At 48.6% G+C, this 25,122-nt stretch overlaps 3 protein-coding genes across 3 annotated transcripts; 2 read left to right on the top strand and 1 right to left on the bottom strand.

Annotated features, from left to right (window-relative positions):
* Positions 1-954: 954 nt before the first annotated feature.
* Positions 955-13,106, bottom strand: rpap1 (RNA polymerase II associated protein 1). Its single transcript, XM_067243756.1, has 26 exons — positions 13,054-13,106; positions 12,311-12,497; positions 12,032-12,186; positions 11,694-11,786; positions 11,240-11,411; positions 10,935-11,102; positions 10,290-10,541; positions 9,064-9,179; positions 8,700-8,798; positions 8,399-8,500; positions 8,149-8,316; positions 7,684-7,863; positions 7,314-7,448; positions 6,873-7,043; positions 6,619-6,776; positions 6,304-6,474; positions 5,929-6,124; positions 5,598-5,707; positions 5,321-5,513; positions 4,978-5,127; positions 4,421-4,563; positions 3,415-3,847; positions 2,449-2,799; positions 2,009-2,185; positions 1,650-1,706; positions 955-1,317 (listed from the first exon to the last, which is right to left on the bottom strand). The coding sequence occupies exons 2-26, from the start codon at positions 12,492-12,494 to the stop codon at positions 1,168-1,170; spliced, it is 4,284 nt and encodes a 1,427-aa protein (XP_067099857.1). The 5' UTR covers positions 12,495-12,497; positions 13,054-13,106; the 3' UTR covers positions 955-1,167.
* A 789-nt stretch (positions 13,107-13,895) lies between these two features.
* si:dkey-13p1.4 (transmembrane protein 151B) lies at positions 13,896-18,121 on the top strand. The gene is made up of 2 exons (XM_067243714.1): positions 13,896-14,024; positions 16,472-18,121. The coding sequence occupies exons 1-2, from the start codon at positions 13,896-13,898 to the stop codon at positions 18,077-18,079; spliced, it is 1,737 nt and encodes a 578-aa protein (XP_067099815.1). The 3' UTR covers positions 18,080-18,121.
* A 1,213-nt stretch (positions 18,122-19,334) lies between these two features.
* On the top strand, positions 19,335-25,094 carry heatr4 (HEAT repeat containing 4). The gene is made up of 17 exons (XM_067243267.1): positions 19,335-19,792; positions 19,904-20,101; positions 20,289-20,372; positions 20,538-20,725; positions 20,827-20,982; positions 21,280-21,483; positions 21,793-21,936; positions 22,062-22,238; positions 22,341-22,501; positions 22,904-23,008; positions 23,144-23,262; positions 23,464-23,644; positions 23,736-23,805; positions 23,904-24,093; positions 24,583-24,661; positions 24,796-24,949; positions 25,051-25,094. Exons 1-17 carry the CDS (start codon positions 19,335-19,337, stop codon positions 25,092-25,094), a joined length of 2,712 nt encoding a protein of 903 aa, XP_067099368.1.
* Positions 25,095-25,122: the final 28 nt, after the last annotated feature.

Genomic DNA, 25,122 nt, shown 5'->3' with positions numbered 1-25,122 from the left:
CAATCAGCATTCCACAAGGAACAAACAAGAAACCAACACACTAACAGGCAGGCACACATCAAGAAGCACCATCAGAGTCCCTAATAAAGAATGTTTATGAAGGAGAGAAGACGGAGGGGTTAAAAAGAGTGAGAGATAGAAATTGGACGCCCTGGATGGCGCCAGCCTGATGAATCCCAGCACTACTGGTTTGTTGTGTAAAGTCCTGCTGCTAACAATCACAGCCAAATCAAACTGAAGGAAACAAGTTTGCTGGAAAAGAAAGACTTTCAGAAAGAAACTAAATATATGATAACACAACACGTCGCCACATGGGTTAAACGGAACAGAAGTTCTACTGAAAGGTCTGAGTGGAGTATGCTCAAGTTATTATGTTTACTTCATACGTCAAATAAACATTAACTCTGTACTTCACCCGACTTCAGCTTAAACGACTGATTTTCTCAAAAATTGCCACTACAAAGTCCTTCCCTAAGCCTGCCAAACTGTTGTCTGAATCCTCACACAGTGTCACACAAACACGTCTTTGTTCCTAATATCAAATGAAATGAAACTTCAAATTTGATTTTACACAGGCACTAGTTGAGACGGCTTCCACTTAAAAGTAACAGGGTCCATACTGGTTAAGGTTAAAGGGATTCACAGAGAGCATGTCTGGCACGGCAACAATGTGAAGAGACAGAGCTCCCTAGTAGTCTGGTGTCTGACATCTCAGAAAGGAACCAGTTATCCTACATCTGACCAAGTCTGATATAACGTGATGTGTAACCATCTTAAGAAAGTGTTTATTTTCTTTGTTAAACTCTGTTGTGGCAGCCAACCAAAAACACGTCTACAAATTTAGTTTGTGAGGGGTTGAACCGTAAGAAATGAATACAATATAATTATTGCCATGTTTACAAGACAAATTGAAACAGCATGGTGCTAAAAATGAGAACAAAACCATACCCCATGCATACTTACAAAACCATCTTTATTCAAAATAACAGTTTTGACAAGGCCACTTTCAGGCACTATTACAGCAATGTCCTCCCCAGTGAATCCAGCACAGTCTCAGACGTACACAAGTGAACAAAAAGGAATAGGTACCAACCCATTCTGCTCTATCCCCCTCTCTCTCAATTCTCTCCTCTGTCCCTAATCCCCCCCACTTCCCCACCCTCTTCTTCAGCTCTGGAGCCCCACCGAGCTCTCTGGGGAGCCCAGGACAGCCTCCAGCCTGCGGGCCCTGACAGGAGGCAGCTGGTTGTAGGTGGAGAAGCCCAGCTCAGAGTGCTGCTCGGGCAGCTGAAACAGCAGCAGGTGGCCTCTCAACACCTGGAGACAGGAAGGGAGGTTGTTAAGAAAAGAGGGGGGAGAGGGAGATACAGGAGGGTACAGTCAGACACTCAGGAGGAGGGAATTGGCGGAGGGGAGAGCGGGATTGGAAAAGGAGAAAAGTGGGGTCGGAGGGGTGAGGGTGGGGTGGAACCAGAACAAGGTAAGGAAGCCTGTCTAGACCCCGGGAGTTAGAAACAAGGGAGGGGACAGGAGGAAGAACACTCAGAGAAAGAATGAGCTAAAGGAGAGCTAAACAAAAGGGTGGATAAGAGGAAAGGGAGAGAAGTGAAGTCATGTCAAATTGTTGAGGTGAAACGATGTACAGCTACCTTGTCAGTCAGGTAGTGTGTTTTTCTCAGCATACTGCGTCGAGCCGACTCCACCTGCTGCGGTTGGGAAACATACAGGCAACATGACGGCTATAAATTGGGGAGTTCTGCAAAGTATGCCATCTGTAACCACACAATAAAAGGAGTGAGTCATAAGAGAGTGCACATTAACGCACGTGCGCCTATGTGTTCGAGTGAGTGTGTGCGTGAATTATGTGTATGCTTGCATGTGTATGTGTGTGCGAAAGTGTGTGTTGTCGTATGTCTGTGTGTGTGTGTGCTTGTGATTGTGAATGTAGGTTTGCGCGTGTACGTGTGAGCGCCCACGTGTGTGTGTGTGTGTGTGTGTGTGAGTGTACCTGTGCGGCGGCATCCTGAGAGAAGATGAAGAGGTTGAGGTGCGACAGCGCCACCACGTAGAGGACAGGACACCAGCGGTACTGCAGGCCCCCCGTCACCAGCGCACGGAAGTAGAGCTGGAGCAGTGGCAGGGAGTCTTCAGGAGGAGAGGTGAACCTCTCTAGAGGCAGGGACAGCTGAGAAAACCAGAGGCAGAGAGACTCAAGCTATTATCTTAGTATACAAGTATTATATATTACATGTATACAGTATATTTCTATGTAAATATGTCTATATGTTCCCATGTTATACTTTCTCATGGCTCAGGGGTTGTTCTCGTACAGAACGTGAGCTCAAGAGCGCCACCTAACGTCAACTAGGAGAATGTTTTGTTTTTTTTTGCTTCAGTTTATAGCTCTCATCAAAAAAACATGACCCTAGTCCTGGTCGTTATGGTTACCTGTTCCATGGAGACCCCCAAGGAGCGTAGAAGCCCTAAGTGTTCCCCGAACACCTCCAGCCTCATGGTGGCGCTGTAGCGTCTCTGTAGGGGAAGCAGCACCATGCAGCCAAACAGAGGGTCTCCAAAGGACACAGCCTCGTACTGGGCCAGCAGGGCCGAGTACAGGTCCTGGAAGGACGCCAGGCCCGGAGGGGGGGTGTTGAGGTCCAGGGTGTCCAGCATGGAGGGCCTGGTCAGCAGCCGCAGCAGGGCCCAGCACAGCCTCTGGACCGGACGCTCCAGGAACAGGTCGCTGGAGCAGAGGAAGACACAGGCCAACCGGGCCAGTTTGGCCACGGGAGGGACCACCTAGGAGCGGGGGAGAGGGGGAGAGAGGGGGAGCCAGGGGAGAGAGGGGGACGGTCGCTTAATTCGGGGTGAGACCTGTGCGCACCTGCTTCAAACCCTACGTTGTCCTAGAAACGCTCGAAGACATCCCCAAACACACGTGTCTCTCGTCCCTCTCCTCCACACTCCCCGGGACGTGTTCGTCTGCCCGCTTCTTCTGCATTGGACACGCTTACGACACCCAGCCAGAGGGGAGTGAACAGGCGCACACTTGAGGGACAAAGGGAAAAGAATATTCTCTAGGACTCTTTGATGTGCATGTTTCTCTTTCCCCTCTCCTCCCACCCCTCCTCCCCTGCCCGTCTCCCTCCTCCTCCCCTGCCCATCTCCCTCCTCCTCCCCTGCCCGTCTCCCTCCTCCTCCCCTGCCCGTCTCCCACCTCCTCCCCTGCCCGTCTCCCTCCTCCTCCCCTGCCCGTCTCCCTCCTCCTCCCCTGCCCGTCTCCCTCCTCCTCCCCTGCCCGTCTCCCACCTCCTCCCCTGCCCGTCTCCCTCCTCCTCCCCTGCTCGTCTCCCTCCTCCTCCCCTGCCCGTCTCCCTCCTCCTCCCCTGCCCGTCTCCCTCCTCCTCCACTCACCGTGAGCACCTCCTCCCTCCAGACCTCCAGGAGGAGCAGCCACTGCAGACAATGTGTGACCGACTGCAACGCCCCCTGGGGCAGGTCCTCTACCTGAAGCCCTCCTCCGCCCACCACTCCTGCCCGCTCGTACAGGCTGACCAGTGGCAGGTAGGGCCAATCGGACGGCAGGGTGGGGCCAGAGAGCTCCGGGAGGAGCTGAGAGGCGATCGACGTGGTGCGGCCCAGATGAGCATCGCGGGAGGTCAGGACGGAGGGCTCCAGGTGGCCGAGGTGGGTGAGGTAACAGCCGCGGAGGGAGGGCATCTGGACACAGGCCTCGCGCAGGAGAGAGCCCACCTTCTGGGGGGAGGGAGAGGAAGAGGAGGGGCCCGCCTCCTGGAGATGAAGCTCAGCCAGCTCTGCAGCCTCTGGGCCTCCACTCTGTCCCTCTCTGAAACAGAAGACAGAAATAAAGTCTGGATGTGATTTATTATCGCCGTAGTAACGTACTTTCGAACCCCAAAAAGAAGGGCCCAACTGCAGACCTTCCTCCTCAGGCCCCTCTCATCCAGGTGTAGCTGCAGGCAGTTGTACATGCATTCAGGCAGATCAGTCATACTATCATAACCTGGGGTCTGAGGAGAGGTCCAGTCTGAGGCAAGCAATACATTGGTATCCCGGGTGTTGAAATACGATTTATTTTTGGCTCCAATTATTTTGCCACCAATTTTTTCGGCTCTAATTTTTCTGCCTCAATTTTTTCAGACTCGATTTTATTTGCCCCGAAGTTCACCATTCATATTAGAGCAGCCTGAATTTCTGAAGCTTAAAAAAAAAAAACTTACTGTTTGAATTTAAGCAACCTGATTTTCTGAACCTTTACTTTTTTATCTGTTTTTCAGAAGGGGCTGAGCAAATCAATGTTTTTTTTTGCCATGTGAAACAGCAAAAAATATAAAATAAACATTGGGTCACATCTTGACACCCTCTATCACTACCTTGCAGACACAGAGCAGTGACTCACGGTATGAAGTCCTTGTTGAAGATGATGGTGGACAGGAGCTCGTGTGCTAGGAACTCGCTGCCCGGCAGTAACCATGGTAACAGGACCAGCGCCACCTGATGGAGTAGAGACGCGTGTCTGGCCAGCTCTGGATCAGCAGGCACCTGGGAGGAAGAAGGTACAGAACAACACACAGGAGCATGGCTTGTATGTTACGGTACTGTGAACATTTACATTTACATTTAGTCATTTAGCAGACGCTCTTATCCAGAGCGACTGACAGTAAGTACAGGGACATTCCCCCGAGGCAAGTAGGGTGAAGTGCCTTGCCCAAAGACACAACGTCAGTTGGCATGACCGGGAATCGAACTGGCAACCTTCGGATTACTAGCCCAATTCCCTCACCGCTCAGCCACCTGACTCCCAGTACAGCAACCTGGGAGTGACACACATGACTGTGAAGGTCATGTGTGTTTGTCAGACTGGTCTGGGGTATGCAGGGGTCAAGGGTCAGGGGTATGGAGGGGTCAGGGGTATGGAGGGGTCAGGGGTGTGAAGGGGTCAGGGGTGTGACATACCAGCCTGTGCGCCAGCCTGAGAAACAGGTAGAGGAGCTGGTGTTCGTGGCGGAGAAGCCAGGCGCTGGCATGGGACAGGTGAGGGGCCGTGGCCTTGCTACAAGCTTGTAGGTATACCAGGACACTGTCCAAGAGGAGGAGAACACTGAACTAGGGAGAGAGAAACAGAGAGAGAGAGACAGAGATAGGGAGAAGGAGAATAGCCAGAAAAACTATCGTTTCACAGTATATGACACTTGATTCTAATTTTACTTAAATAATACTCATTTAAAACTTAACTTGGGTGTTTTTTCAGTTGGATAATATACATAGATGGTCAAAAGCAATCAGATCTCCATTTTACCTTGCGGCTGAGGCCTTTGTGGATGCCAGTGAGAGCGTCCAGGAGGTAAGCCAGGGCGGTGAGGAGAGGGAATGGGGAGCTGGGAGCTGGCAGCCCCAGACGAGCTGTCCATCCTGGGCAGCCCAGGGCAGGCAAGCTGGGGGGATTCTGAGGGCCTGGGCAGGACTGGGGGTTGCACACCACTGAACAGGACCTGGATCGCCCACAGACATGCAAGGTTAGACCGAGACACTGACTTTCGTATGTTTGAAGGGAAGATAGCTAACACATGACTCACTTGAGGTTGTTGATGAGGCCCTGCACAGCCTTGTGGGATAGCAGCGGGAGGAGCACCTCTGATGTCATCTGCTCCAGCTCCTGGAGAGTGTCCACTGGGCGGAAACAGCTCTGAGATATGCACACAAATACATTTATTAAGATGCTTGAGCAAGGCCTATGGTGTGTGTGTGTGTGAGACAGAGTGTGCCTGTGTGTGTGTGTGTGTGTGTGTGTGTGTGTGTGTGTGTGTGTGTGTGTGTGTGTGTGTGTGTGTGTGTGTGTGCATGCATGTGTACTGCTTGCATGCCAGGTGTATGTGTGAGCTTGTTTCTGCATGAGTGTGCATCTACCTGTCCAGACAGCTGGGAGTAGTAGGCCCCCAGGTAGAGCAGGTATGCAGGTAGCAGGGTGAGACAGCTGGGCCTCTGAGCAGGGTTGTCCAGCCCCCTCACACAGCCCTTCAGGAGGCCCAGCACCATGGGCTGCAGACCCGACACATGACCCCACGACACTGGGGGGGGCGGGGGACACTCGGCACCCTGGGAACTGTAGTGAACAGAAAACTGTTTACTGTGTGACTCTAAAAACAGAACAGGGTGGAAGGGCTAAGGGTCGATGCTGAGGCCTGTTTGGATAAGACCACAGGAGAACCTGGAGATGCCAGGGGGAGATGAATAGGGCCTTAGAGGTTGAGATGGAACTCCACACTGAGAACCAGGGCTTACCTAACAAGGCCAGCCTGCAGCTCCTGGTGGCAGCCGGCAGTGTGTGTGACCTGGGTGAGCAGGGTGACGAGGGCCTGGGTCCTCTGGAGCTCGAGAGCCAGCAGGGGGTCCCCAGGGGGCCGAGCATGTTGGCCAGACTGAAACACCCTCACCAGGACTGGGTACAGGTCTCTGGGGACACAGGAGAGGTAGATACACATGTCATAAAGTAAACACAACCATTTAACATGACTCTTTGTACATAAAAACAGAAAATATAAATGTTCAGTAAATGTTTCACTGTGTGGTCCATGTGTGTTGGTATGTGTCCCTCACATGTATGTGTTGGTGGCTTGTCCATAGCTGGCAGCCACAGCCCAGAGCCTGTATGTTTCTGTGGTAACTCTGAGGGCCTCCCCCTCCTCCAATAGCAGCGCTGCGGGGTCAGGGGTCAGGAAGCGGGACAGACGCTCCCGTGCCCCCAGAGAGTTAAGCTGGTGAAAGCAGAATACAGAGCAGGGTTGACAAGTGAAAACAAACATAAAGGTCATGTTCCCTCACTGATGACAAAGCCCTGTAAGCATACTCACCAGCCTGGCACAGACATTCCTACCGGAGGTGGACAGGACACGGAGCAACTTCACCGCGCTGGCCAATGGCAGGCCATACACGGACAGGGGGAGGGGCAAAGTGGGTGTGGACCAGGAAGTAGGAAGGAACTCTGACATCACAGTCTCCATGAGTCGAGGGCAATCCAGCACCTTTCCACATCACAAACAGGAAACACTACTTATACACAACAACATATATAAACTAAGAAAATCTTGACCAATGTCCTAAGTGAACTGAATATACTCTAACAGATGGGGTTAGTGTTTTCAGTTGGATTATAAAACAATGACATTCTTTTACAAGGAGAACCGAGATGAAAAACAGTTTAGAGTCAATGCATTTCCTCTCTTGTTCAGGTTGGTGTTGATGGCCCGCTGTATGAACAGCTGAACGTCTTAGCTGCCATTGGCTGGTTGTACCTGGGTGGCAGCAGAGGAGGAGTGGCGTGCGATGCGGGTCAGAACCTCCAGCAGGTCCTGGACCACCCTGGGAGCAGGCCGGACCACCTCCAGGATGTAGCGCAGCCTGGGGAGCAGCTTCATCCGTAGCAGACCCTGGGAGGGAGGGAGGGAGACCGAGAGAGAGAGACAGAGAGACAGAGAGAGAGAGAGAGAGAGAGAGAGAGAGAGAGAGAGAGAGAGAGAGAGAGAGAGAGAGAGAGAGAGAGAGAGAGAGAGAGAGGAATGATTACAGAGCGTACCTCACATCTTGAACCTTAGCAAAGGTGAGAAGACCCTGCAGATTAAAAGCGATGTGAACAGACATAACAACGTTACGATCTCTGGTCACCTTGATGACATCGTCACTGGCGACATCGTGATCAGTCTTCTTCTCCTCCTTCTCTTTCTGCGTCTCTCTGAATCTCTCGTCCAGCCCCTCGTCCTCCTCGTCCTCTTCTTCCTGGGCGGAGGGCAGCAGGGGGAACCAGGCCAGGCCGTGGAGCCAGGAGAAGCTGCTGTCCACACAGTCCTGGGTGGAGGACCACATGGGGCAAGACGCAGGCAGAGGAGAGGCAGAACCACAATAGAGGTGTGAGGGAAGAACTCTCCTACCCCATTCCGCATCAAGATGGCTTGAGTCTCTACACTCTGATCAGACTTCTGGAAGGACAAGGAGGTAATGTCATCCAGCCTTAGCCTAAAACCACTTTGCTTAAACATGTCACTAAGAACTGACATTTTATATAGCCTCTGTCTTCATGGTCTGTACATATCTGTAGTCTGTTTGTGTCTGGTCTGGTCTGTGTTCTGTTACCTCATCCTCAGAGGACACCAGCAGGGCTCTGAGTGCATGCACAGCCGCTGACATCACTCCCCCCACACTGTCGTCCAATGAGAAGCGGAGCAGGAAGAGGAGGCCGGCGTCTAGGAGAGTGGCTATCATGTTGCCCCGAAGAACGGACACATAGTCCCCCGCACGCGCCTAGGTGTTAACACACACACACATTAACAAAAGGGGTTGAAGCCCTGACATTCCACGAGGCTGTGTGTGTATGTGTGTGTACCTTGTTGAGGATGTGAGCCAGCGTGTTGAGAGCCAGGCTCCTCTGCTGGATCACCTGACTGCGAGACAGCAGAAAGAGCTCCTGGAGGGAGTAGCCGGCCAGCTGGGAGGGGGAGGGGGGGTGGAGGAGGACATCAATCAACACAAACCACCTGGCCAGCTGAGAGCATGAACAAGGGACCATGGGAAGGTGCAAGGTGCAGAACTAGCACAGTCCCAGTGTTCTAGGCCCTGTTTGAACACTGTAAGAACTTCTTTTTGTTGTCGTTATTGAGACAATGGAGAGGTGGCCCAGTGCTGACCTCAGGCTCGTCTCCATGGTGATGCAGCCCTAGATGGGTGGGCAGGTCCTGGGTGGGCAGGATCAGGGTGCCAGCGAAGTCAAATCGTGCCTGCATGGCCTGTCACACACGTAGAAACTGGGCAATTATGTCTCAAGATAAACCCAACCTCCCATCATAACACAATCACACCTTTCATCAGAAAAGACCACTGGCTCTGGTATACAGACATAAAAGCTTTTGGATACTACAGGCACAAACCAGAGGAAATAAAAAAACATTTAAAGTACAAGAGTTTAGTGCATAAAAGCTAGGCTATAGGTTGTAAGGGCTATAACATTGGGTTAAGGGTGTAGGGCCTAGGACAGAGGGTTTAAGCTTGGACCTTCTTGGTGCCTCTCCTGCGGGGGGCGGGCAGGTCTCTGGTCCACTCCAGCTTGTCAGGCTCCAGCTTGTCCATGTGGAGCCACTCCTTCTGAGGCTGCACTGGCAGGTCTTCCACTGGACAAACACACACACACACACATTACACTCACACACACACACATTACACATGGAAAACAGATCCCGAACCGTCTGGGAATAAACCCAACCCTGTCAAATCTTTAGCTTTCAGCCAGTTCTACAGACTTAACATCAGTCTCAGTTCCCTAATCAGTGTCATCAGTTGTCTGGGCAGCAGATGCTGGCTGTGCTGGGGGACGCCAAGATGCTGAGCTGTGCTGCCCGAGCAAGAGGTTTACCCAGAGTAACATTACTGCAGGCTGAGCATTGAGCTGCAGCCATGCCTGCACAATAACCATCCTTCTCCTACCCAGTCTCCATCCATTCTGGGCTGTCCGTGCTGCTCCTCGCTTATTACCCTGAGTGGATGTGGCCTGGCTCTAACCACAACCCTGGCCTCAGCTCACTGCTAATTAGACAGAGTGGAATCAATGAGGGTCCAGCTCCAGTATTCTAGTCACGCGGTCAGCCAGCACTTCCTACTCTCTGCAATAAGAAATTAGTTGTATTGGTAAAATAAATGACATAGAGCACTCAGATTACACACAAAATACACAATCTTAACCTGCTGCCCATACTACCTTGACAGAAGCAAGAGGTTGTCTATACTATAAATGTCCTTTAATTATATGAACTAAATTGGTGCATCAATAGCTAAGTGTTGCAACAGTGGCAAACGATGTAACAGTTTTATTGGCCTGTTAAATGCAGAGGCAAGGAAAGAGTAAGAAAGAGATGGAGGGTAAGGAGTGCATGTTGGCAGTCATCCAGGGGTGCTTGGTTGGCTGGGCGCAGACAGAGCAAGCTCTCTATCTCACTCTTCTTTAATGGTGCTGGCTAGCTCAAATGTTTTTCTACTGGTAAGGACCTAATAAGTCTCTTATTCCGTCCTAATTCCTATGCGAAGGACAAGGCCTGTACCTGCAAACTCCCAATACGATAGATCTTAGAATGACACCAGAAGACTAAATTGGTCAAAAAAGCAGTACAAACAGATCTGATCATTCCCCAGCTTGAATCTTAGAAATGCCCTCTCTTCCTCCTCTGCCCAGTCTCCAGATCTCTCATATGTCTCTTGTAAAGCTGATACTCAGCTCACCATTGTACCTGTAATTGGAGGAGTCTGTTCTTCATTGCCCTCTCCCTCCTCCTCCTCCTCTCCCTCCATCTCCACCTCCGGAAGGTCGTGTTGTGGTGCTGGAGGTCGTCTCTCTGAGACCAGGCCCTCCTCGCGGCTCTGCCCCCTGGCCTGGTCCCTGTGTGGGGCCGAGGACAGGGAAGAGGGGGGCTGGGGTGGGGTGGAGGACGACATTGCTTTCTGCTTTCCATGTGACCTCACAAAGTCCACCAGCTTGGGATCTGAGAACCAGAGTGATAATGTATATCTAACACACAGATAAGTAAACAATCCAAAGCACGTCGTAAGCAACGTTTACTACTAGTCAAGACCTGCTCTAAAGGCAGAGCTAGTACACCCAACAGCCTACCAGTATGATCAAAACTTACTGTGAATCAAGGGTTATGATCAAAACAGTGTTTGTACCCCAAACTTGCTGTACATATCTTTTAAGTACTTTGCCATGAGTAGAGTTAGATCTAACGTGACAAGAGGTTTCTTTATGATGGTAGACTAAAGTGAAGAGTCAATTTCATACCCCATTTGTAGACATCAATATGTGTAGGGATGCAATGCACAATTGTAATTGGACACGAGTGAAGACAGATAAACAGTGAGACAGCGTTTTGGCTTACCCAACTGGGCCAGCAGTTTCTTTTGCTCTTCCATGATCTGGCTCTGGGACATGGCCAGCAGCTTGGACTGGTTCTCCTGGTGGATTTTCAAGGTCTCCACCTCCCCACTGGAGACCCTGAGACCGTGGCCTGACACCAACCTGGGACCTGCTTCGACCCCCAACAGCCCTGCAGGGTGGGGGAGTAGAGATGAAATAACAATGATTTTATCAGTACATTTTAGCTTCAGGAACCTATGCAGCAATTGTACGTAGCTTTGGATAAAAGCTTCTGCTAAATAAATATGTCATGATAACAGTACTTACTGTCTATCTTATAGGGGGGTTGGTCTGTCTCCATGGCAGCCACTGCAGGGAGGTCCATGTGCTTGGCAGCAGGTGTCTGAGTGCTGCCTGCTGCCCTGCCCTCCTTCAGTCTCTGGGCTTCTATCTGACGGGCGAAGATGCTCCTCCTCCCTCCTCCAGGCAGGACGGGCACCTGGACACGTGGCACAGACAGATTATAGACATGCAAGCAGCGACATATCGACCTGCTGACATCCTGTAGAGGTTACTTTGCAGTGCCTGGTAAATGCAGACCATTCCTTGACTCTGACTATTAAAATACTGTGTGCACTTCTGATCTTTGATTTTCTGATGTACTTTTTATATGCACTATTTGAATGTCCCTTTGATTAAAAGCATCTGCTAAATGTCATACCATTCAGCTCAACAATTCCATACAAAAAGTTATTCTACAGTATTTGAGCTCTTGCAATACCTGTTTCTCTGTGTCCGAGCGATGCAGGACTTTAGGGAACGCAGTGCCCGTGAACGCTGGTAGGGACACTGGAATGGCACTAGTGTCCCTCTCCTGGAGAACACGGAGGGAGAGAGGAAACATACTGCGTCTGAGAAGTCCCATGCTCATCACTTTGCGATGGAAGAATTCCAATGCACCTGTACTTTGGCCAAGGTATTTGAAACTTGATCCTGTAAAACTGTACATTTTCCTCAGGTCAAGGTAACCCTATTTATATACTTCACATGAGAAACACATGACACAAGACACAAACCCAGACAGACACAGTAACTATGTGATGATAACAGTCCACTCACTACAATCCTTGAGAGAACAGCACTGATGTGCGTGTCGTGTCTGTCCAGTCTCTCCTCCGGGTCCTCGTCTTCAAAGTGGACTTTGGCGCGCTCTGCCTTGAAGCGAGATTTCTTTGGGGGTGCTGGGGTCAGGGTAGGCATCTCTTCAGGTAGATCTAGAACACAGAATGCAACGAAAGTTGTTAATGGAGGTCAAATACTAACAGAATAGGCTGTGATTTTGTTATAATGGCATTTAATGGCACTTTATGTGCGGAAGAATGATGATTACGTGAATACCAGCTATTGTGACTAGATCCCTCTGATCTCCTCCAGTCTCTTCTGGGCCTTCTCCTCCTTCTCCTCTTCTCTTGTCGGGCCTCCTGACCATCTTTACCGTGGAGGGGGTCCCCATGGCGAGGAACTGCTCCTGCTCGCGCAGGAGGTCAGCCTCCGAGTCCGAGGGCTTGGGACGCCGCAACATCCCCTTGGAAATTGATACTGTAAATTACACACACTTAAACACAGAAAAACGTAATCGTCTGTACACAGTATATACAAAATTAGTCTTTCAGAAATGCATACAATAAACTGCACCTTTTCAAATTTGCGCAGATAACTTTTTGCACCTTAGCTGGATGTCACGAGACAAACTAGATAGCAAACTGGCTGCAACAAATTGAAACTGTAATAATCAAACTGTGCTTCTAGCTAGAGAGATTATGACAGTCGTTCAACACCACAAGATCGTATCTACAGCTAATTTAAAACAGTTCAAAACACGTTAACGTCAGAGTATCGACATATTACGTTTGCTAGCTGTTACTTTGAGTTTATTTATGCCAGAATTAGCTAGCTATCTTATTTGCTGTGGCTAACTTAGAGCTAGCTTGCTTGCTTGCTAGACAACTAGCTAAGCATTTATTTGGGGCTGAAGAAATCTTTAATCTTTAAATTCTAATCCGAACTAAATATAATATTATTTAGCGAGACAACCCTACCTAAGAAACATTTAATTTCATTACTTGATATATTTCAAATACCTTATATAAGAGCTAGGTTATGTATTTGGAGAACTGATACAACGTGAAACTCAAGCACACTGACTGGGGAAAGTGTTTGCTGTGACACATAAAACTTCGCCTTCAAAATAAGGGTCCTCAGCCTTCCTTTGATAATAGTAACTCGCAGAATGTTCCGTAGAATAACTGAATGAAAAATAAAAACACTATTAATAAAAAATATATATTAATATCAATTACATGTTTATACCAAAGCAATCTCACGTGACCTTAGCAATTATGCCTTAATTTGCAGGACCATGGTCAGCGTCGCTGGAGACGGCAACTTGCTACGATGAATTGGCAGGTTATGGTGCAGCGTTCATCAAGTGAGAAACTACTGTTGATATCTTTGAGGAAAGTGAATCAATTGTAATTGTGCGTTATTTTAAGAGCGGCCGATCCAGTTTATAACAGTGACAAAAATCAAAGATAGTTTTCATTCATTCATCAGTTCTGCCTGACATGTAGCCTATTATCCGGGTTTAAGACACCAGTAGGCTAATGACTTTTTATCTTACTTAGAGCCAACAAAATATGTCATTCTGTTAGGACTGTGCAGCTCGCATATGACTAGCTGGCCGCATGATACAACCTGCAGCGTTACAAACGTTTTATGTTGTAAAATCTCTGCGGTCAAATCGTCCCCGCCCCCTGAGAGGGTCCAAGTAGTGAGAGTGAACTGCATCTCCGGAACCGCGCTCCCTGGCACCGACCCAGCGGACCTGAGGAGTGAAACGGAGAGGGAAACGAGATAGAAGACACTGAGACTGCTGTGCGGGTGCTGAAGTTAGGACTTGATTCTGCCATGTCAAAGCTGCAGCATGTTCTCTCTCGATCTGGAAAGTGATAGCACTGCGGAAGACACAGCGCTTGATACCCCCAACGATGGAGAGGAGGAGGAAGAGGAGGAAGAGGAAGACGCGCCGACCACCGTCGAGGTGCAGGAGGAGGTGAGGTGACACACCGGTGGTCCCGATTTTCTGATACATTATTGCACTGCATTAACTGTGGCTATTAGGACTGCACAAACATATGAAGGCAGTATTATCCGTACAACTCATGATCGATAATGACCTGGTACTCTTTATAAATGAAGCACACCGTGATATGATAAACCAATAGGTTGTCATGTGTGGTGGAAAGAAAAGGTGCAAATCAAATTGCCCAAGCAAGTGCCGCCCATTGCCCATGGGGATGAATTTGTCCTATATTGATTGTTTCCTATTGATTGAGTCTATTTCAGTCAGCTGAAATTCATCAGCTGAAATATATCCTACTGACTACATACATATGGTTCACTGTACAGAAGAACCGATCCTGCATCATATGAGCTTGGTAGTCTATTATTGGCTCCACCAGAATTGACTAAGTAAGAAAATGTCATTTAATCCGACAACAGTTCACGTGCCACTGGGGAGCATTACAGTTTTGGAGTCTGTGGCTAGCTATCTAATGACTGTCAGAAAGGCAGCCACTGCTAGAACAAGACCAGACCATAATTGCAGATGCCATAGATGGCATTAAGGCCTCGGAATCTGGTTATGCCACCACTATCAATCATTGGGCTGGAGGTGATTAAGCATTGATAGCCTAAACCCTAACCCTGTATGCAGTACTGTACGCATGCTGCTATGGAGTTCCTAAACCTTTTTAAGAACCACCAAATGCTTTAAGCAGATGTAATGCTAAAGTAGGTTTCTGTTAATGATGTAATATGTAATACAGTCTTAACTTACAGTCATGCAATGTTGAGTTTTAATTTTTTGTAATTAATTTGGTATTTTGGACCAGGCTATTTGTGCTATGAAACAATGCAGAGTATATGTAACTCTATTCTCAGAGGTCTGTGGATCTCTCTGCCCTCCAGTCTGTCATGTGGTAATTACTCTGATTCCATCTGGGGAATTGGCTGTGTGCAGCTTACCGTGAAATACAGCTCCTAGGACAGACAGTCAAATGACGCGCTTGTTTTAAATCAGGTCCCCAGAGGTAGAATACTACTGAGTTGTGTGGTTGTGGAGGTAGACTTAACTCTAACCTCTCCTCCAAAGTCAAGGTTGTTTTTGACATTTTGTTTGTGTCACTAAGGCCTGGTGTTATCTTAGTCAGCTCTTTTTACCAGGTCAGGATAGTTCATACTTTATCTGTTAATCTCTTCACTGTGTGTGCATTAACATAGACCATGTTTTCGAAGGGCCCATGTGAGCTTTGTTGATTATTGATTGGATGATGTTGACAGATTGAATTTTCCATTGACTGCCTCTTTGGTCAGGTACCCTAAATCTAGTACAACTGAAGAGATTGGGAAGAGGTGGACTGATGTTCAGAGAGGGGCTAAACATACGTTACATTTGCAACCAGCTGACTGACCCAAACTTGGATCAGGACATAGTATATAAACAGATGCTGTATAGTTAGAGTACCTCAAGGATGGATGCCTCTGCTGAAAAGAGAGAAATGGTTTCGCAGTCAGAATTGCAAATATGGGCAGTTTTGGGCTGGAGAGGAGTTCACCTGACATCCAGCACATGGAGGGCAAAGAGAGTATGTGTTGGCCAATGACCCATGTCCGATTCTGCTGTGGACCGATAACATTTACATTTAGTCATTTAGCAAACACTTTTATCCAGAGCGACATACAGTAAGTACAGGGACATTCCCCCCGAGGCAAGTAGGGTGAAGTGCCTTGCCCAAGGACACAACGTCATTTTGCACATCCGGGAATTGAACTGGCAACCTTCGGATTACTAGCCCGATTCCCTAACCGCTCAGCCACCTGACTCCCTGAAGGACATTGTTGATTGTAGCTGAGGCCCAATGTCAGAGGTTGTTGAACAAGTCTCATGGGAGTTGTAGCCTTGGTGCCACTGCCAAGCTAAAAACTGGGAACGTGTTCAAGATGCACCCAGAACTAAAGGAATAATCAGTAGCTCAACACAACGTTATATGAATTGCACTGAGATTAGCATTACATTACATTTAGTCATTTAGCAGACGCTCTTATCCAGAGCGACTTACAGTAGGAACAGGGACATTCCCCCCGAAGCAAGTAGGGTGAAGTGCCTTGCCCAAGGACACAACGTCATTTTGCACAGCTGGGAATCGAACTGGCAACCTTCAGATTACTAGCCCGACTCCCTCACCACTCAGCCATCTGACTCCCTGCAGTTAAAGTAAGACTCTCAGCAGTTAAAGTCTACTCCATTTAATGTTGGAATGTTATGTTTTAAAAGGTCTCAACTTTAAAGCTTGTACAACTATGCTAGATGAAGCTTTTTGAGGAATTTTTGGCTAATGGTTTTAACGCTCTAAAAGTCATGTTGGGATACTGATACAATGTATTTATTCATTATCTTGTCTCCCCCTCCCCCATCCCTCCCGCTCTTTCTCCCTGCAGCAGCGGCCAGTGAAGCAGTCCCTGGGTGCGTGTGTTTGTCGGGAGTCCCACTGGCGTTGCCTGCTGCTCTCCCTTCTCATGTACAGTTGCCTGGGTGCTGTCACCTGGTGCCAGCTCACCAGCGTCACCAAGCTCAGCTTCGACACCTCCCTCACCTCCCTCCGGGGCGCGCCCGGGGACGGGGGGGTGCGCTCCATGATCTACCACGACAGCCCCTGCTCTGACGGCTACCTCTACATCCCCCTTGCTTTCCTGCTCATGCTGTATGTGGTCTACCTGGTGGAGTGTTGGCACTGTCGCGCTCACAGCCAGCTGCAGGTCAAGGCCGATGTGGACAGCGTGTATGAGCGCGTGCTGCGCATGCGACAGGCCCGGCCCTGCGTGTGGTGGAAGGCCATCAGTTACCACTTTGTCCGGCGGACGCGTCAGGTTACCCGCTACCGCAATGGGGACGCCTACACCAGCACGCAGGTGTACCACGAGCGCGTCAACACGCACGTGGCCGAGGGGGAGTTCGACTACGCCCGCTGCGGGATGCAGGATGTGTCACGGGAGCTGCGGGGGCTGGAGGGCCACCCAGCCACACGGTTACGCTTCACCAAGTGCTTCAGCTTTGCTGGGGCGGGGCCGGAGAACACCTACCTTAACCAGCGGGCGAGGTTCTTCTCCGAGATAGAGGGTATGGATGACTACATGGAGGCCCGGGAGGGGATGCAGCTGAAGAACGTAGACTTTAAGGAGCACCTGATCACCTACGTGGATCCTGACCACCTACCCTGGTACACCTCCCGAGTGGCCTTCTGGCTGGCTGCTCTGCTCATGCTGTCTTGGCCTCTGAGGGTTCTGATAGAGTACCGTACGGCGTACGTCCACTACCATGTGGAGAAGCTGTTTGGGCTTGAGTACAGCCACAGCAGCCCCTCTCCCACAGACGAAGAAGTTCCCGTGAGGAACGGGGATTGTGCTGGACTCCCGAGGGTAGACACACTGGACAGCACAGAGCTGGAGTGGCACATCCGTTCCAACCGCCAGCTGATCCCCAGTTACTCTGAAGCCATGCTTCTGAACCTGGACCTGGGGGGCTCTGGTTCTAGAACAGCCATCACTGCTGATGACAACACCACGTCCTCCAACCGCTTCCTGTTGAACGGCAGCCCGAGAGCACAAAGCTACGGGACACTGGTCCAGGACTGCGAGCACTGTAGCCAGCTGCAAGCCAGAGGAGGAGGAGGAAGAGCAGGAGGAAGGAGACGGACCACCACTAGCTCTAGCTGTTCCTCCATCTTCTCCCGCAATGCATTCCACTCACGCCTCTCCCTGGACACCTCCCGGTTCTCTCTGTGCCGTATGTACGGTTCTCGCCGAACCGTAGGGCTCTGGCGAAGCCGCAGCAGCAACCTGACGGACCGGGGGGCTGCCGGGAACGGGAACGGCTGTTCCTACTCCAGCCAGCTGGCCCTCACCGACAGCCCTCCCACCTACCGGGACGCACGCTTCTTCCCGGTGCTCATAGTACACAGGCCGGAGAGCTGCGGCACGTCCGATGGAACGGATGTACGCCGCTACTTTGTCCGGAGAGCGTCCTACTGCCTTGAGACTTCCCTCTGAAATAGAGACAGACGCTGAGAGAAACATTGTGAACAGAGTACAAATACAACACAAAAATATTCTATTACGAAATATCAATGGTGCATCAGGCATTAAGATACAGACTGCCTTTTTGTGTCGACGTCTTGATTCATTTGTCTGTGTTAAAGAAATTCACATAATTAGATCATAGAGAAATTGCAACCCTGGCTGCCAATATTGCTTGACTGATGGATATCCTTGAGGTTCCAGCAAGAATAAAGGGTGCATGTTGGATTGATAAAGTGTAGTTAAAACTAACCCTAATTCTCTGATTTTGTGTGACTGTTGTAGCCAAAGGTGTAGCCTACATTTTGTCTGTCAAAGCTTTGAGTACAGCTGAGTAAATTTAGAAACAGAACTCATGGACCTTTGGATAAAATATAGATTCAATTGAACTGTTGATCCGCAAAACGTGAATGACAATGTAAGCATACAAAACGCAATAATCTCCCTTTTAATGGCAAGGACTGTTAATAAAAGAGACATCATTCTTTCTCTAGTTCTAGAGTTGGGTCCCATTAGGGAATAACAGCACACAAAACTCGCTTCACCCTCTTTATAAAGCACTTGATAGGCTACCTCTCTCTTTTTGCATCGTTGCATGCACGACGCAACTGTACGCATAGAACTGCAATGACCGCACATGTGATTGACTCCTTGGCTCGTGGGGTGAGTATGGTAGCTTAAACTGCGAATTATGTGTCATGGTCTTCAACTTCCTCTTAGGCGATAAATTGCAATTCATATAACATGTTCGTTGTTGTTTCCGATTGTGTAGCAAGCCTACATTCGTAACTAGGAAAAAAAGATTCCTTCACTGGTGGTGGCTACAAGTGCTTTACTACGTTTATTTGTTGTCATGGCAACCACATCGTCAACATCGTAGCTTTGCAGGTGGTTCTTCCTTGCTCACATGAACAAATACGATGCACAATATAATTTTAAAGTAAGTGTGATTTCTGATTTCTGAAAATCAATGTGATGTATCAAAGAAGATATAGCAAAGTTTTTTGTGAACTTTAAACTTACACTTCCTGATGAAAAATGATTTATTGATCCACATGAAACAAAGTGCATTTCGATCTGTTTACTTAGCCTATAATTAATCAATAAATAATATCTGATGCAAATAGGATGGTATTGGTGATACATCAAGTACAAGTATAAATTATATTTTATTTTTGTTGAATGACTTCTGCACAAAGCAGAAGAATAACTAGATAAAGCGGATGTGATGAAGCGCACCAAGACTAAAGGGCGTTGCCTCGAGGAGCTGCAAAGCGAGCGTCTTTACAAACAGCACCTCCACAATGCCACCTGTGGCCTCACCTTCTCCAGGGAGGTCATTAAGGAGCTGGCAGCTGAGACCATTCCCTACAGCCAGACTGACTTCCATTGGCTCTTCAGCCTCTCTGGGCCCCTGGCTCCCGCCACCAGGGTGAAGACCCAAGCGAGAAGGGCTGTTCCCATCTCTCTTGGCATTACAGAGGAAAAGGCTTTCCCTGGTCCTCGCTCTCCACTCCCACTCATACCAATGTCCCAGACCACTCCACTCACAGCCAAGGTGTCCTTTACTCTGCCTACCCATCAGCAGGGAGGGATGTTGGACTCCTTTAAGAGGACAGGGTTGCGAGGAATCTCCAATGTCTACAACTGTCTTAAGGAGGCATCTACAGGAGGCAATGAGGACAGGTCTGGTATTCTTTTCATTTAGGTTCATGGCAAGGTTTTCACATAGCCCTCAAATAGTATCACTGTTTTTAATTTGCAGCCACTTCTAAACAAAGGTAAAAATTCACACAGATCCAAGAGTTGCCACTGGGACGAGTTTGTTCTGAAGAAACTGACCAAGACCACAGCCCAGTGGATTGTTTGCCAGCAGATTCCCAACCAATGTCAGAACAAGACTAAACTGCAGAGCCTGCTGAGGACCCAGTACGGATCGGCCAGTGCCACTGATCTGGTCAAAGATGACCCCATGAGTGAGAAAGACTTCAGCGGGTAAGAATCCTCCAGGTCCCTCAAAAAATGGCCAACTACACCAGCATCTGGAACAATTCTTGGTGTATGGCCATTCACAATAACTTTAGAAAGGTATTCCCTTGAGAAAGACACTCGTCCAGCGATGACACATTTGCACTGTAACATCAAGATGCAGGAAGTCCAATAGTGTGATCTTGGTCTGCAGGTACCAGGAGCACAGTACACAGGCTGAGAGGCAGCAGTTTCTGCCAATCAGCCGCGCAGAGATCCCTTTACCAGTCTACTACAGGCAAGCAGGATAGACTCTCATAGACTCTGTACTACTGAGTCTCTTATGATTATGACAACATACAAATAAGCAAATAAATAACTGATACTAAATAATTATTTTGAGTATTTTAGGTGCATTATCCTGATTCTACATATTATAATATAGCGTCACTTACTCCTCCAGGGTCCAGGGCTACTCTGTGTCCCCAGCCTATGCCGATGAGCCTGGTAGTCTGAACCAGACTGCCACTACAGTGGCGGTCAAACACATTGAGACCCCCTTGCCCCCCCGTCTGCAAGACAGCCTTAACCCCCGTGCTGGAAGCCATGTGCTACACACAGAGAACAACTTTGAGCTGGAACTCTTCTCTGGTAGATAACGTACCCATGAGTCTTGTCTACTGTTCATAGTGACACCTTAATCTCTGCATCGATTTTCCTCATCATCTTGTATACACCTTACATGGTTTCAGGTATAGCTAAGCAAGTCCATCAGCGTGATCCACGAAACCATGACCGCATTATCATGGACAATAACTCGGAGTACCAGAAGAATCTACAGGAGCTGTTCCCCTGCACTCCTGAAAAATGGACCAAGCCCTCAGCAGACACACAAACTGATTCGAAAGGTAAGGAGGCTAGAAAAGCCAGGATAAAAAACAAGGTGTAGTCAAGGGGCGGTCCTAAACAGCTGTATTTCCTGCTGTGTATACAAGAAGATCTAATAGTAGTAGTCGTAGTGTTAGGTACTTATTTGATTCCCATGGGTAGATTATGCAGGTACTGTGGCCAACAGTCAATACCAGTGAATACCATGAACCACAGGTTAGCATGAACCAGCAAACTGTGTAGAACAGTTTTGAAAGGTGAAACCCAGAACGGTTTAATTTTCCTAGTTTTTTACACATTCAGATATCTCCCAACAGTGATGTATATGGTGGAGAAGGGCATGCGACGCTGGGTGGGCCTTCCTACATCAGCTGACTACACTGCAGAGATGGGCCTTCAGCCTCCAGACTACAGCGGGCAGTACACAGAGGAGTCAAGAGAGCGGCCAATCTACCAACCCATGCCAGAGCTCTCTTCCCTGCGCTATGCTGTGGAGGAGTGGAAGAGTGCCTGGAAAATCAGTGGGCCTTTTTCTGCTTAGTTGCTAGATGATAAGGCTACCTATTAAGTCCTGTAAAAAGAGGCCTCTGCTTAAGTGGAATTCTCAACCGAGGTGGAAGCACTTTGCTCCATCAAATGACCTTCATATCAGGATTTTAAAAGGTCTGGGCTAGCAGTGTTTTTATCTGTAGATTAAGGACGGTATTATGTTGAGCTCAGGAGTCACCATCAAACTTTTATTTCTCATTCATCATTCATATGTTCAAGGACAGTAGTAAACTTTCAGGAAATGAATTGTCACATTTACAGGAGCTATGGGTTTATTCCAGAGACCCCATGGCAGAGTGTGACCATTGAGGGTCTGGAACGGGCGCTGACAGACCTGCACTGCAACATCAGGCTGGCAGCCATCGTCTCTTGTGCCTCTGGAGCTGTCAACAGGCCCAGGGTGGAGCCGACGCCCATAGATGCAGGTCAGCTGACACTCCCAACACTGACTGTGGGTTGGCCCATCTGCAGCCTACATCAGGGAGCACAGAGCATGTGAAAGACTTGATGATGAAGATGTTTGTTTATGAATGTGTGTGCGTGTATCTAGGCCTGTATGGCCGCTTACAGGACATCCAGCCCATTCCCCAGAGTCTCCAGCCTCTGCTACTCCAGGCGCTAGATGACCCGGACAGGAGAGTTCAGCTTGCGGCCGCTGTGTGCCAGTACGCCCTGGGCAATGCCAATGCCCATGCTCAGGAGATCCTCCGCAACACTATCCATCAAGGTACACCCGCTGGACCTCACTTCAAGTTTTGCGTAGGGGAAGTTGAGACTATCTTTGGCATCCCTGTGAGCTGTGTGGTGTTGGTGTGTGCAGACTCTACAGGGATGGGAGCGGACAGCTGGGTAGCGGCCCAGTGTCTGGCTATGGATCGAGAACACAGTAGGCCTGTCATCCAGAGACTCCTGTCTCAGCTCTTCCAGAGAGAGTCCCACTCTAACAAGGAGCAGGCTGCCTCCCTGTTGGCCTCCATCAGCAGCAAGACTGTGAGTACACAGCTTTCCATCATACAGTGAAACTGACACCCTCCAGTTGTATTTCATCAAAAGTGCAACGTGTTTAACCCTTGTGTTATCTTCGGGTCATTCTGACCCATCAGTCATTGTGACCCACCGTCGTATTGCGACAACTTTACCGCATAAAAAAACAAAGTGAAGCATTTTCTTTTAACCGTTGGGCTGTCTCAGACCCCCCACATTGCAAAGGTTAAAAGAAAATAATTTTTATTTGTTTTTGTATTGGGTAAAATTGGGTAAACACAACGATGGTTCGTTATGAACCTTTGGGTCATGTGACCCGAAGGCAGCTCAAGGGTTAATCTTCTCAGAGCTGCATTGAAAGTTTACTCTAGAAAGCTGGTGTTGGCGTCATGTCATCCATCCATCTAGACTCTGGTGCGCTCCCTGCTGGCTGAGGAGTTGAACTGTGCCAACTGGAAAACCAGGTTCCTGGCCTGCACCACCATATCCAAGCTAAAAGGCCCAATCAATAAGGTAATCGATAATGACACCCAATTGATTATTATTATAATGAAACATTTATATTTGGTTCTCTGTTCATTTCAGATGTCACAAATACAACATAAATACTGTATATCTGTGTTAATTCATGTGATGTTCCTTTTGTAGGATCTGACTAACAAGTTGATCTACCTGATGTGGAATGATTGGAATGGTAAAGTTCGCCAGACTGCTGCCCATGCTCTGGGGAAGCTTGGCATGGGACGAGAGGTTCACAATGAGCTCAGGTAGGCCTACTTAGCTATGGTATTATCATGGAATAATATAACCCTTCTCCGACTCTGAATTCCTGTTTGTATTGCTCCTATAAGTAATATATGTCATTTCATCCTGTCCTATTTTCTCACATTGGTTAGTTGGTCCTGTGATAATATACTTGTGTTTCTATTAGTCAGCCCCTTGCTGTCTCCTGGCCTGTCTTGTCCCAGAGTGAAGCTGGAGGACGGTCCAGCCTCTTGGAAGGTGGAGGCCCTGGTCCTGGTTGGCACACTGCAGATCATGACGGTCAAGCTGCTTCCAATCTTCCTCCGCTGCCTCCAAGACGACTTTGTAGTTGTGCGCAAACAGGCCTGTCTGACCGCAGCTGCCTTAATGATGAAGGATGAGATGGTAACCTCCTCCAAAGGAGTGTGAACTGTGAAGTCACGGTTGAAGAGAAACACAAGGACGTTCTTAAAGGGTCTTTACTTTTGCGTCACAGGTTTTTAATCAGTTGATTCAAATGATGGAGAACGACCCAGCATGGGAGGTCAAAGTGGTTGCCATTAAAGGTAAGCACTGTCAATATTAGGTGCCCTTGGCCACTAAAAACAAGCTATTCGGCCACCTTCCTTTGGTACACCTGGCCCTATGTGAGTGTGTGCGCTAGCTCTAGGGATGATCGGCTGCCTTACCCCAGCACTGAATAAACTGCTGCTGTGGGCCCTACACTACGAAGAGGAGCCCAGAGTACGCATTGCTGCATGTGAGGTCCTGAAGGTCTTGAAGGTGAAGAGCCCTGAGCTGCAGCACCTCCTCCAGGAACGTTTGGTTCTAGAGCCTCATCCAAAGGTCCATAGGTGAGACTGTTTCTCTCAAAGGGTAGGTTCAGTTCAGCGGTTAGAGCATTCTTTTTAATTTTTTTTACTGCAAATCAAGTGGGTTGCAGGTTCAAAGTTCCCTCTTCACGTCGCTTTGGATGAAACTCTCTGCTATAAATGAATACATTATTTTTTATTACATTTAGTCATTTAGCAGATGCTCTTACCCAGAGCGACTTACAGTAAGTACAGGGACATTCCCCCCGAGGCAAGTAGGGTGAAGTGCCTGGCCCAAGGACACAACGTCATTTGCACGGCCGGGAATCGAACCAACAACCTTCTGATTAATAGCCCGACTCCCTAACCACTCAGCCATCTGACCCTTGTACAAAGGTCCCTGTCTCACACTGAAACTTGGTTTCTGCGTAGATATTAGCAGACTAAATGGGTGGAAGATGTAGAAAATGTCTGCCATGTTTAGAACTTTAACAATGGAGAATGTTTTTCGGCACCTTCCTTTACTCAAAGGCATATTGAGGGACTTCTAAAACAAAATGGCTACAGCCTGGAGGGAGACAAAGGCATGTTCCACAAGATCAAAAACCAGGTACATTTTTACATCAGTCCTTATAACCTCAGCTTGTGTTCCTTACAGAGTGCCTACATACAACTCAGCCCACTGCATCTCTGACTCTGTGGGGTACAAGGGTATAAATAAAGATTTGTTAAATGGTTCTTCAGGTCAACAAGCTGTCCAGCAAAAGCATAATCATCGACAAGTTGCTGCTGATGGAGGAACTAGAGAACATGCACCAGCAGCACAGAGGGCTTGTGGGTAACCACAGCCAGCCAGACGCACGCCTGATGTCCCAGCTGCTGCAGGAGCACTACAGGGGTCAGTTTCTTTACCACACAAACAATAACAACTATCTGCCCTCAGACTGTCTGAACATCTCAGGATTTGAAAGGACTAAGAAATGTCTCTTATACCTCCAGGTGGGAATTACTCCTCAAACACCTCAAACTCTCAGGTACTCTAATCTCTGCCCATGCTAAACAATGATACTG

This window comes from Osmerus mordax, chromosome 9 (assembly GCF_038355195.1).
Source record: "Osmerus mordax isolate fOsmMor3 chromosome 9, fOsmMor3.pri, whole genome shotgun sequence".
NCBI classification, from domain to species: domain Eukaryota; kingdom Metazoa; phylum Chordata; class Actinopteri; order Osmeriformes; family Osmeridae; genus Osmerus; species Osmerus mordax.
Note: the sequence above shows the minus strand (reverse complement) of the source record. Positions and strands in the feature narration are given on the sequence as shown.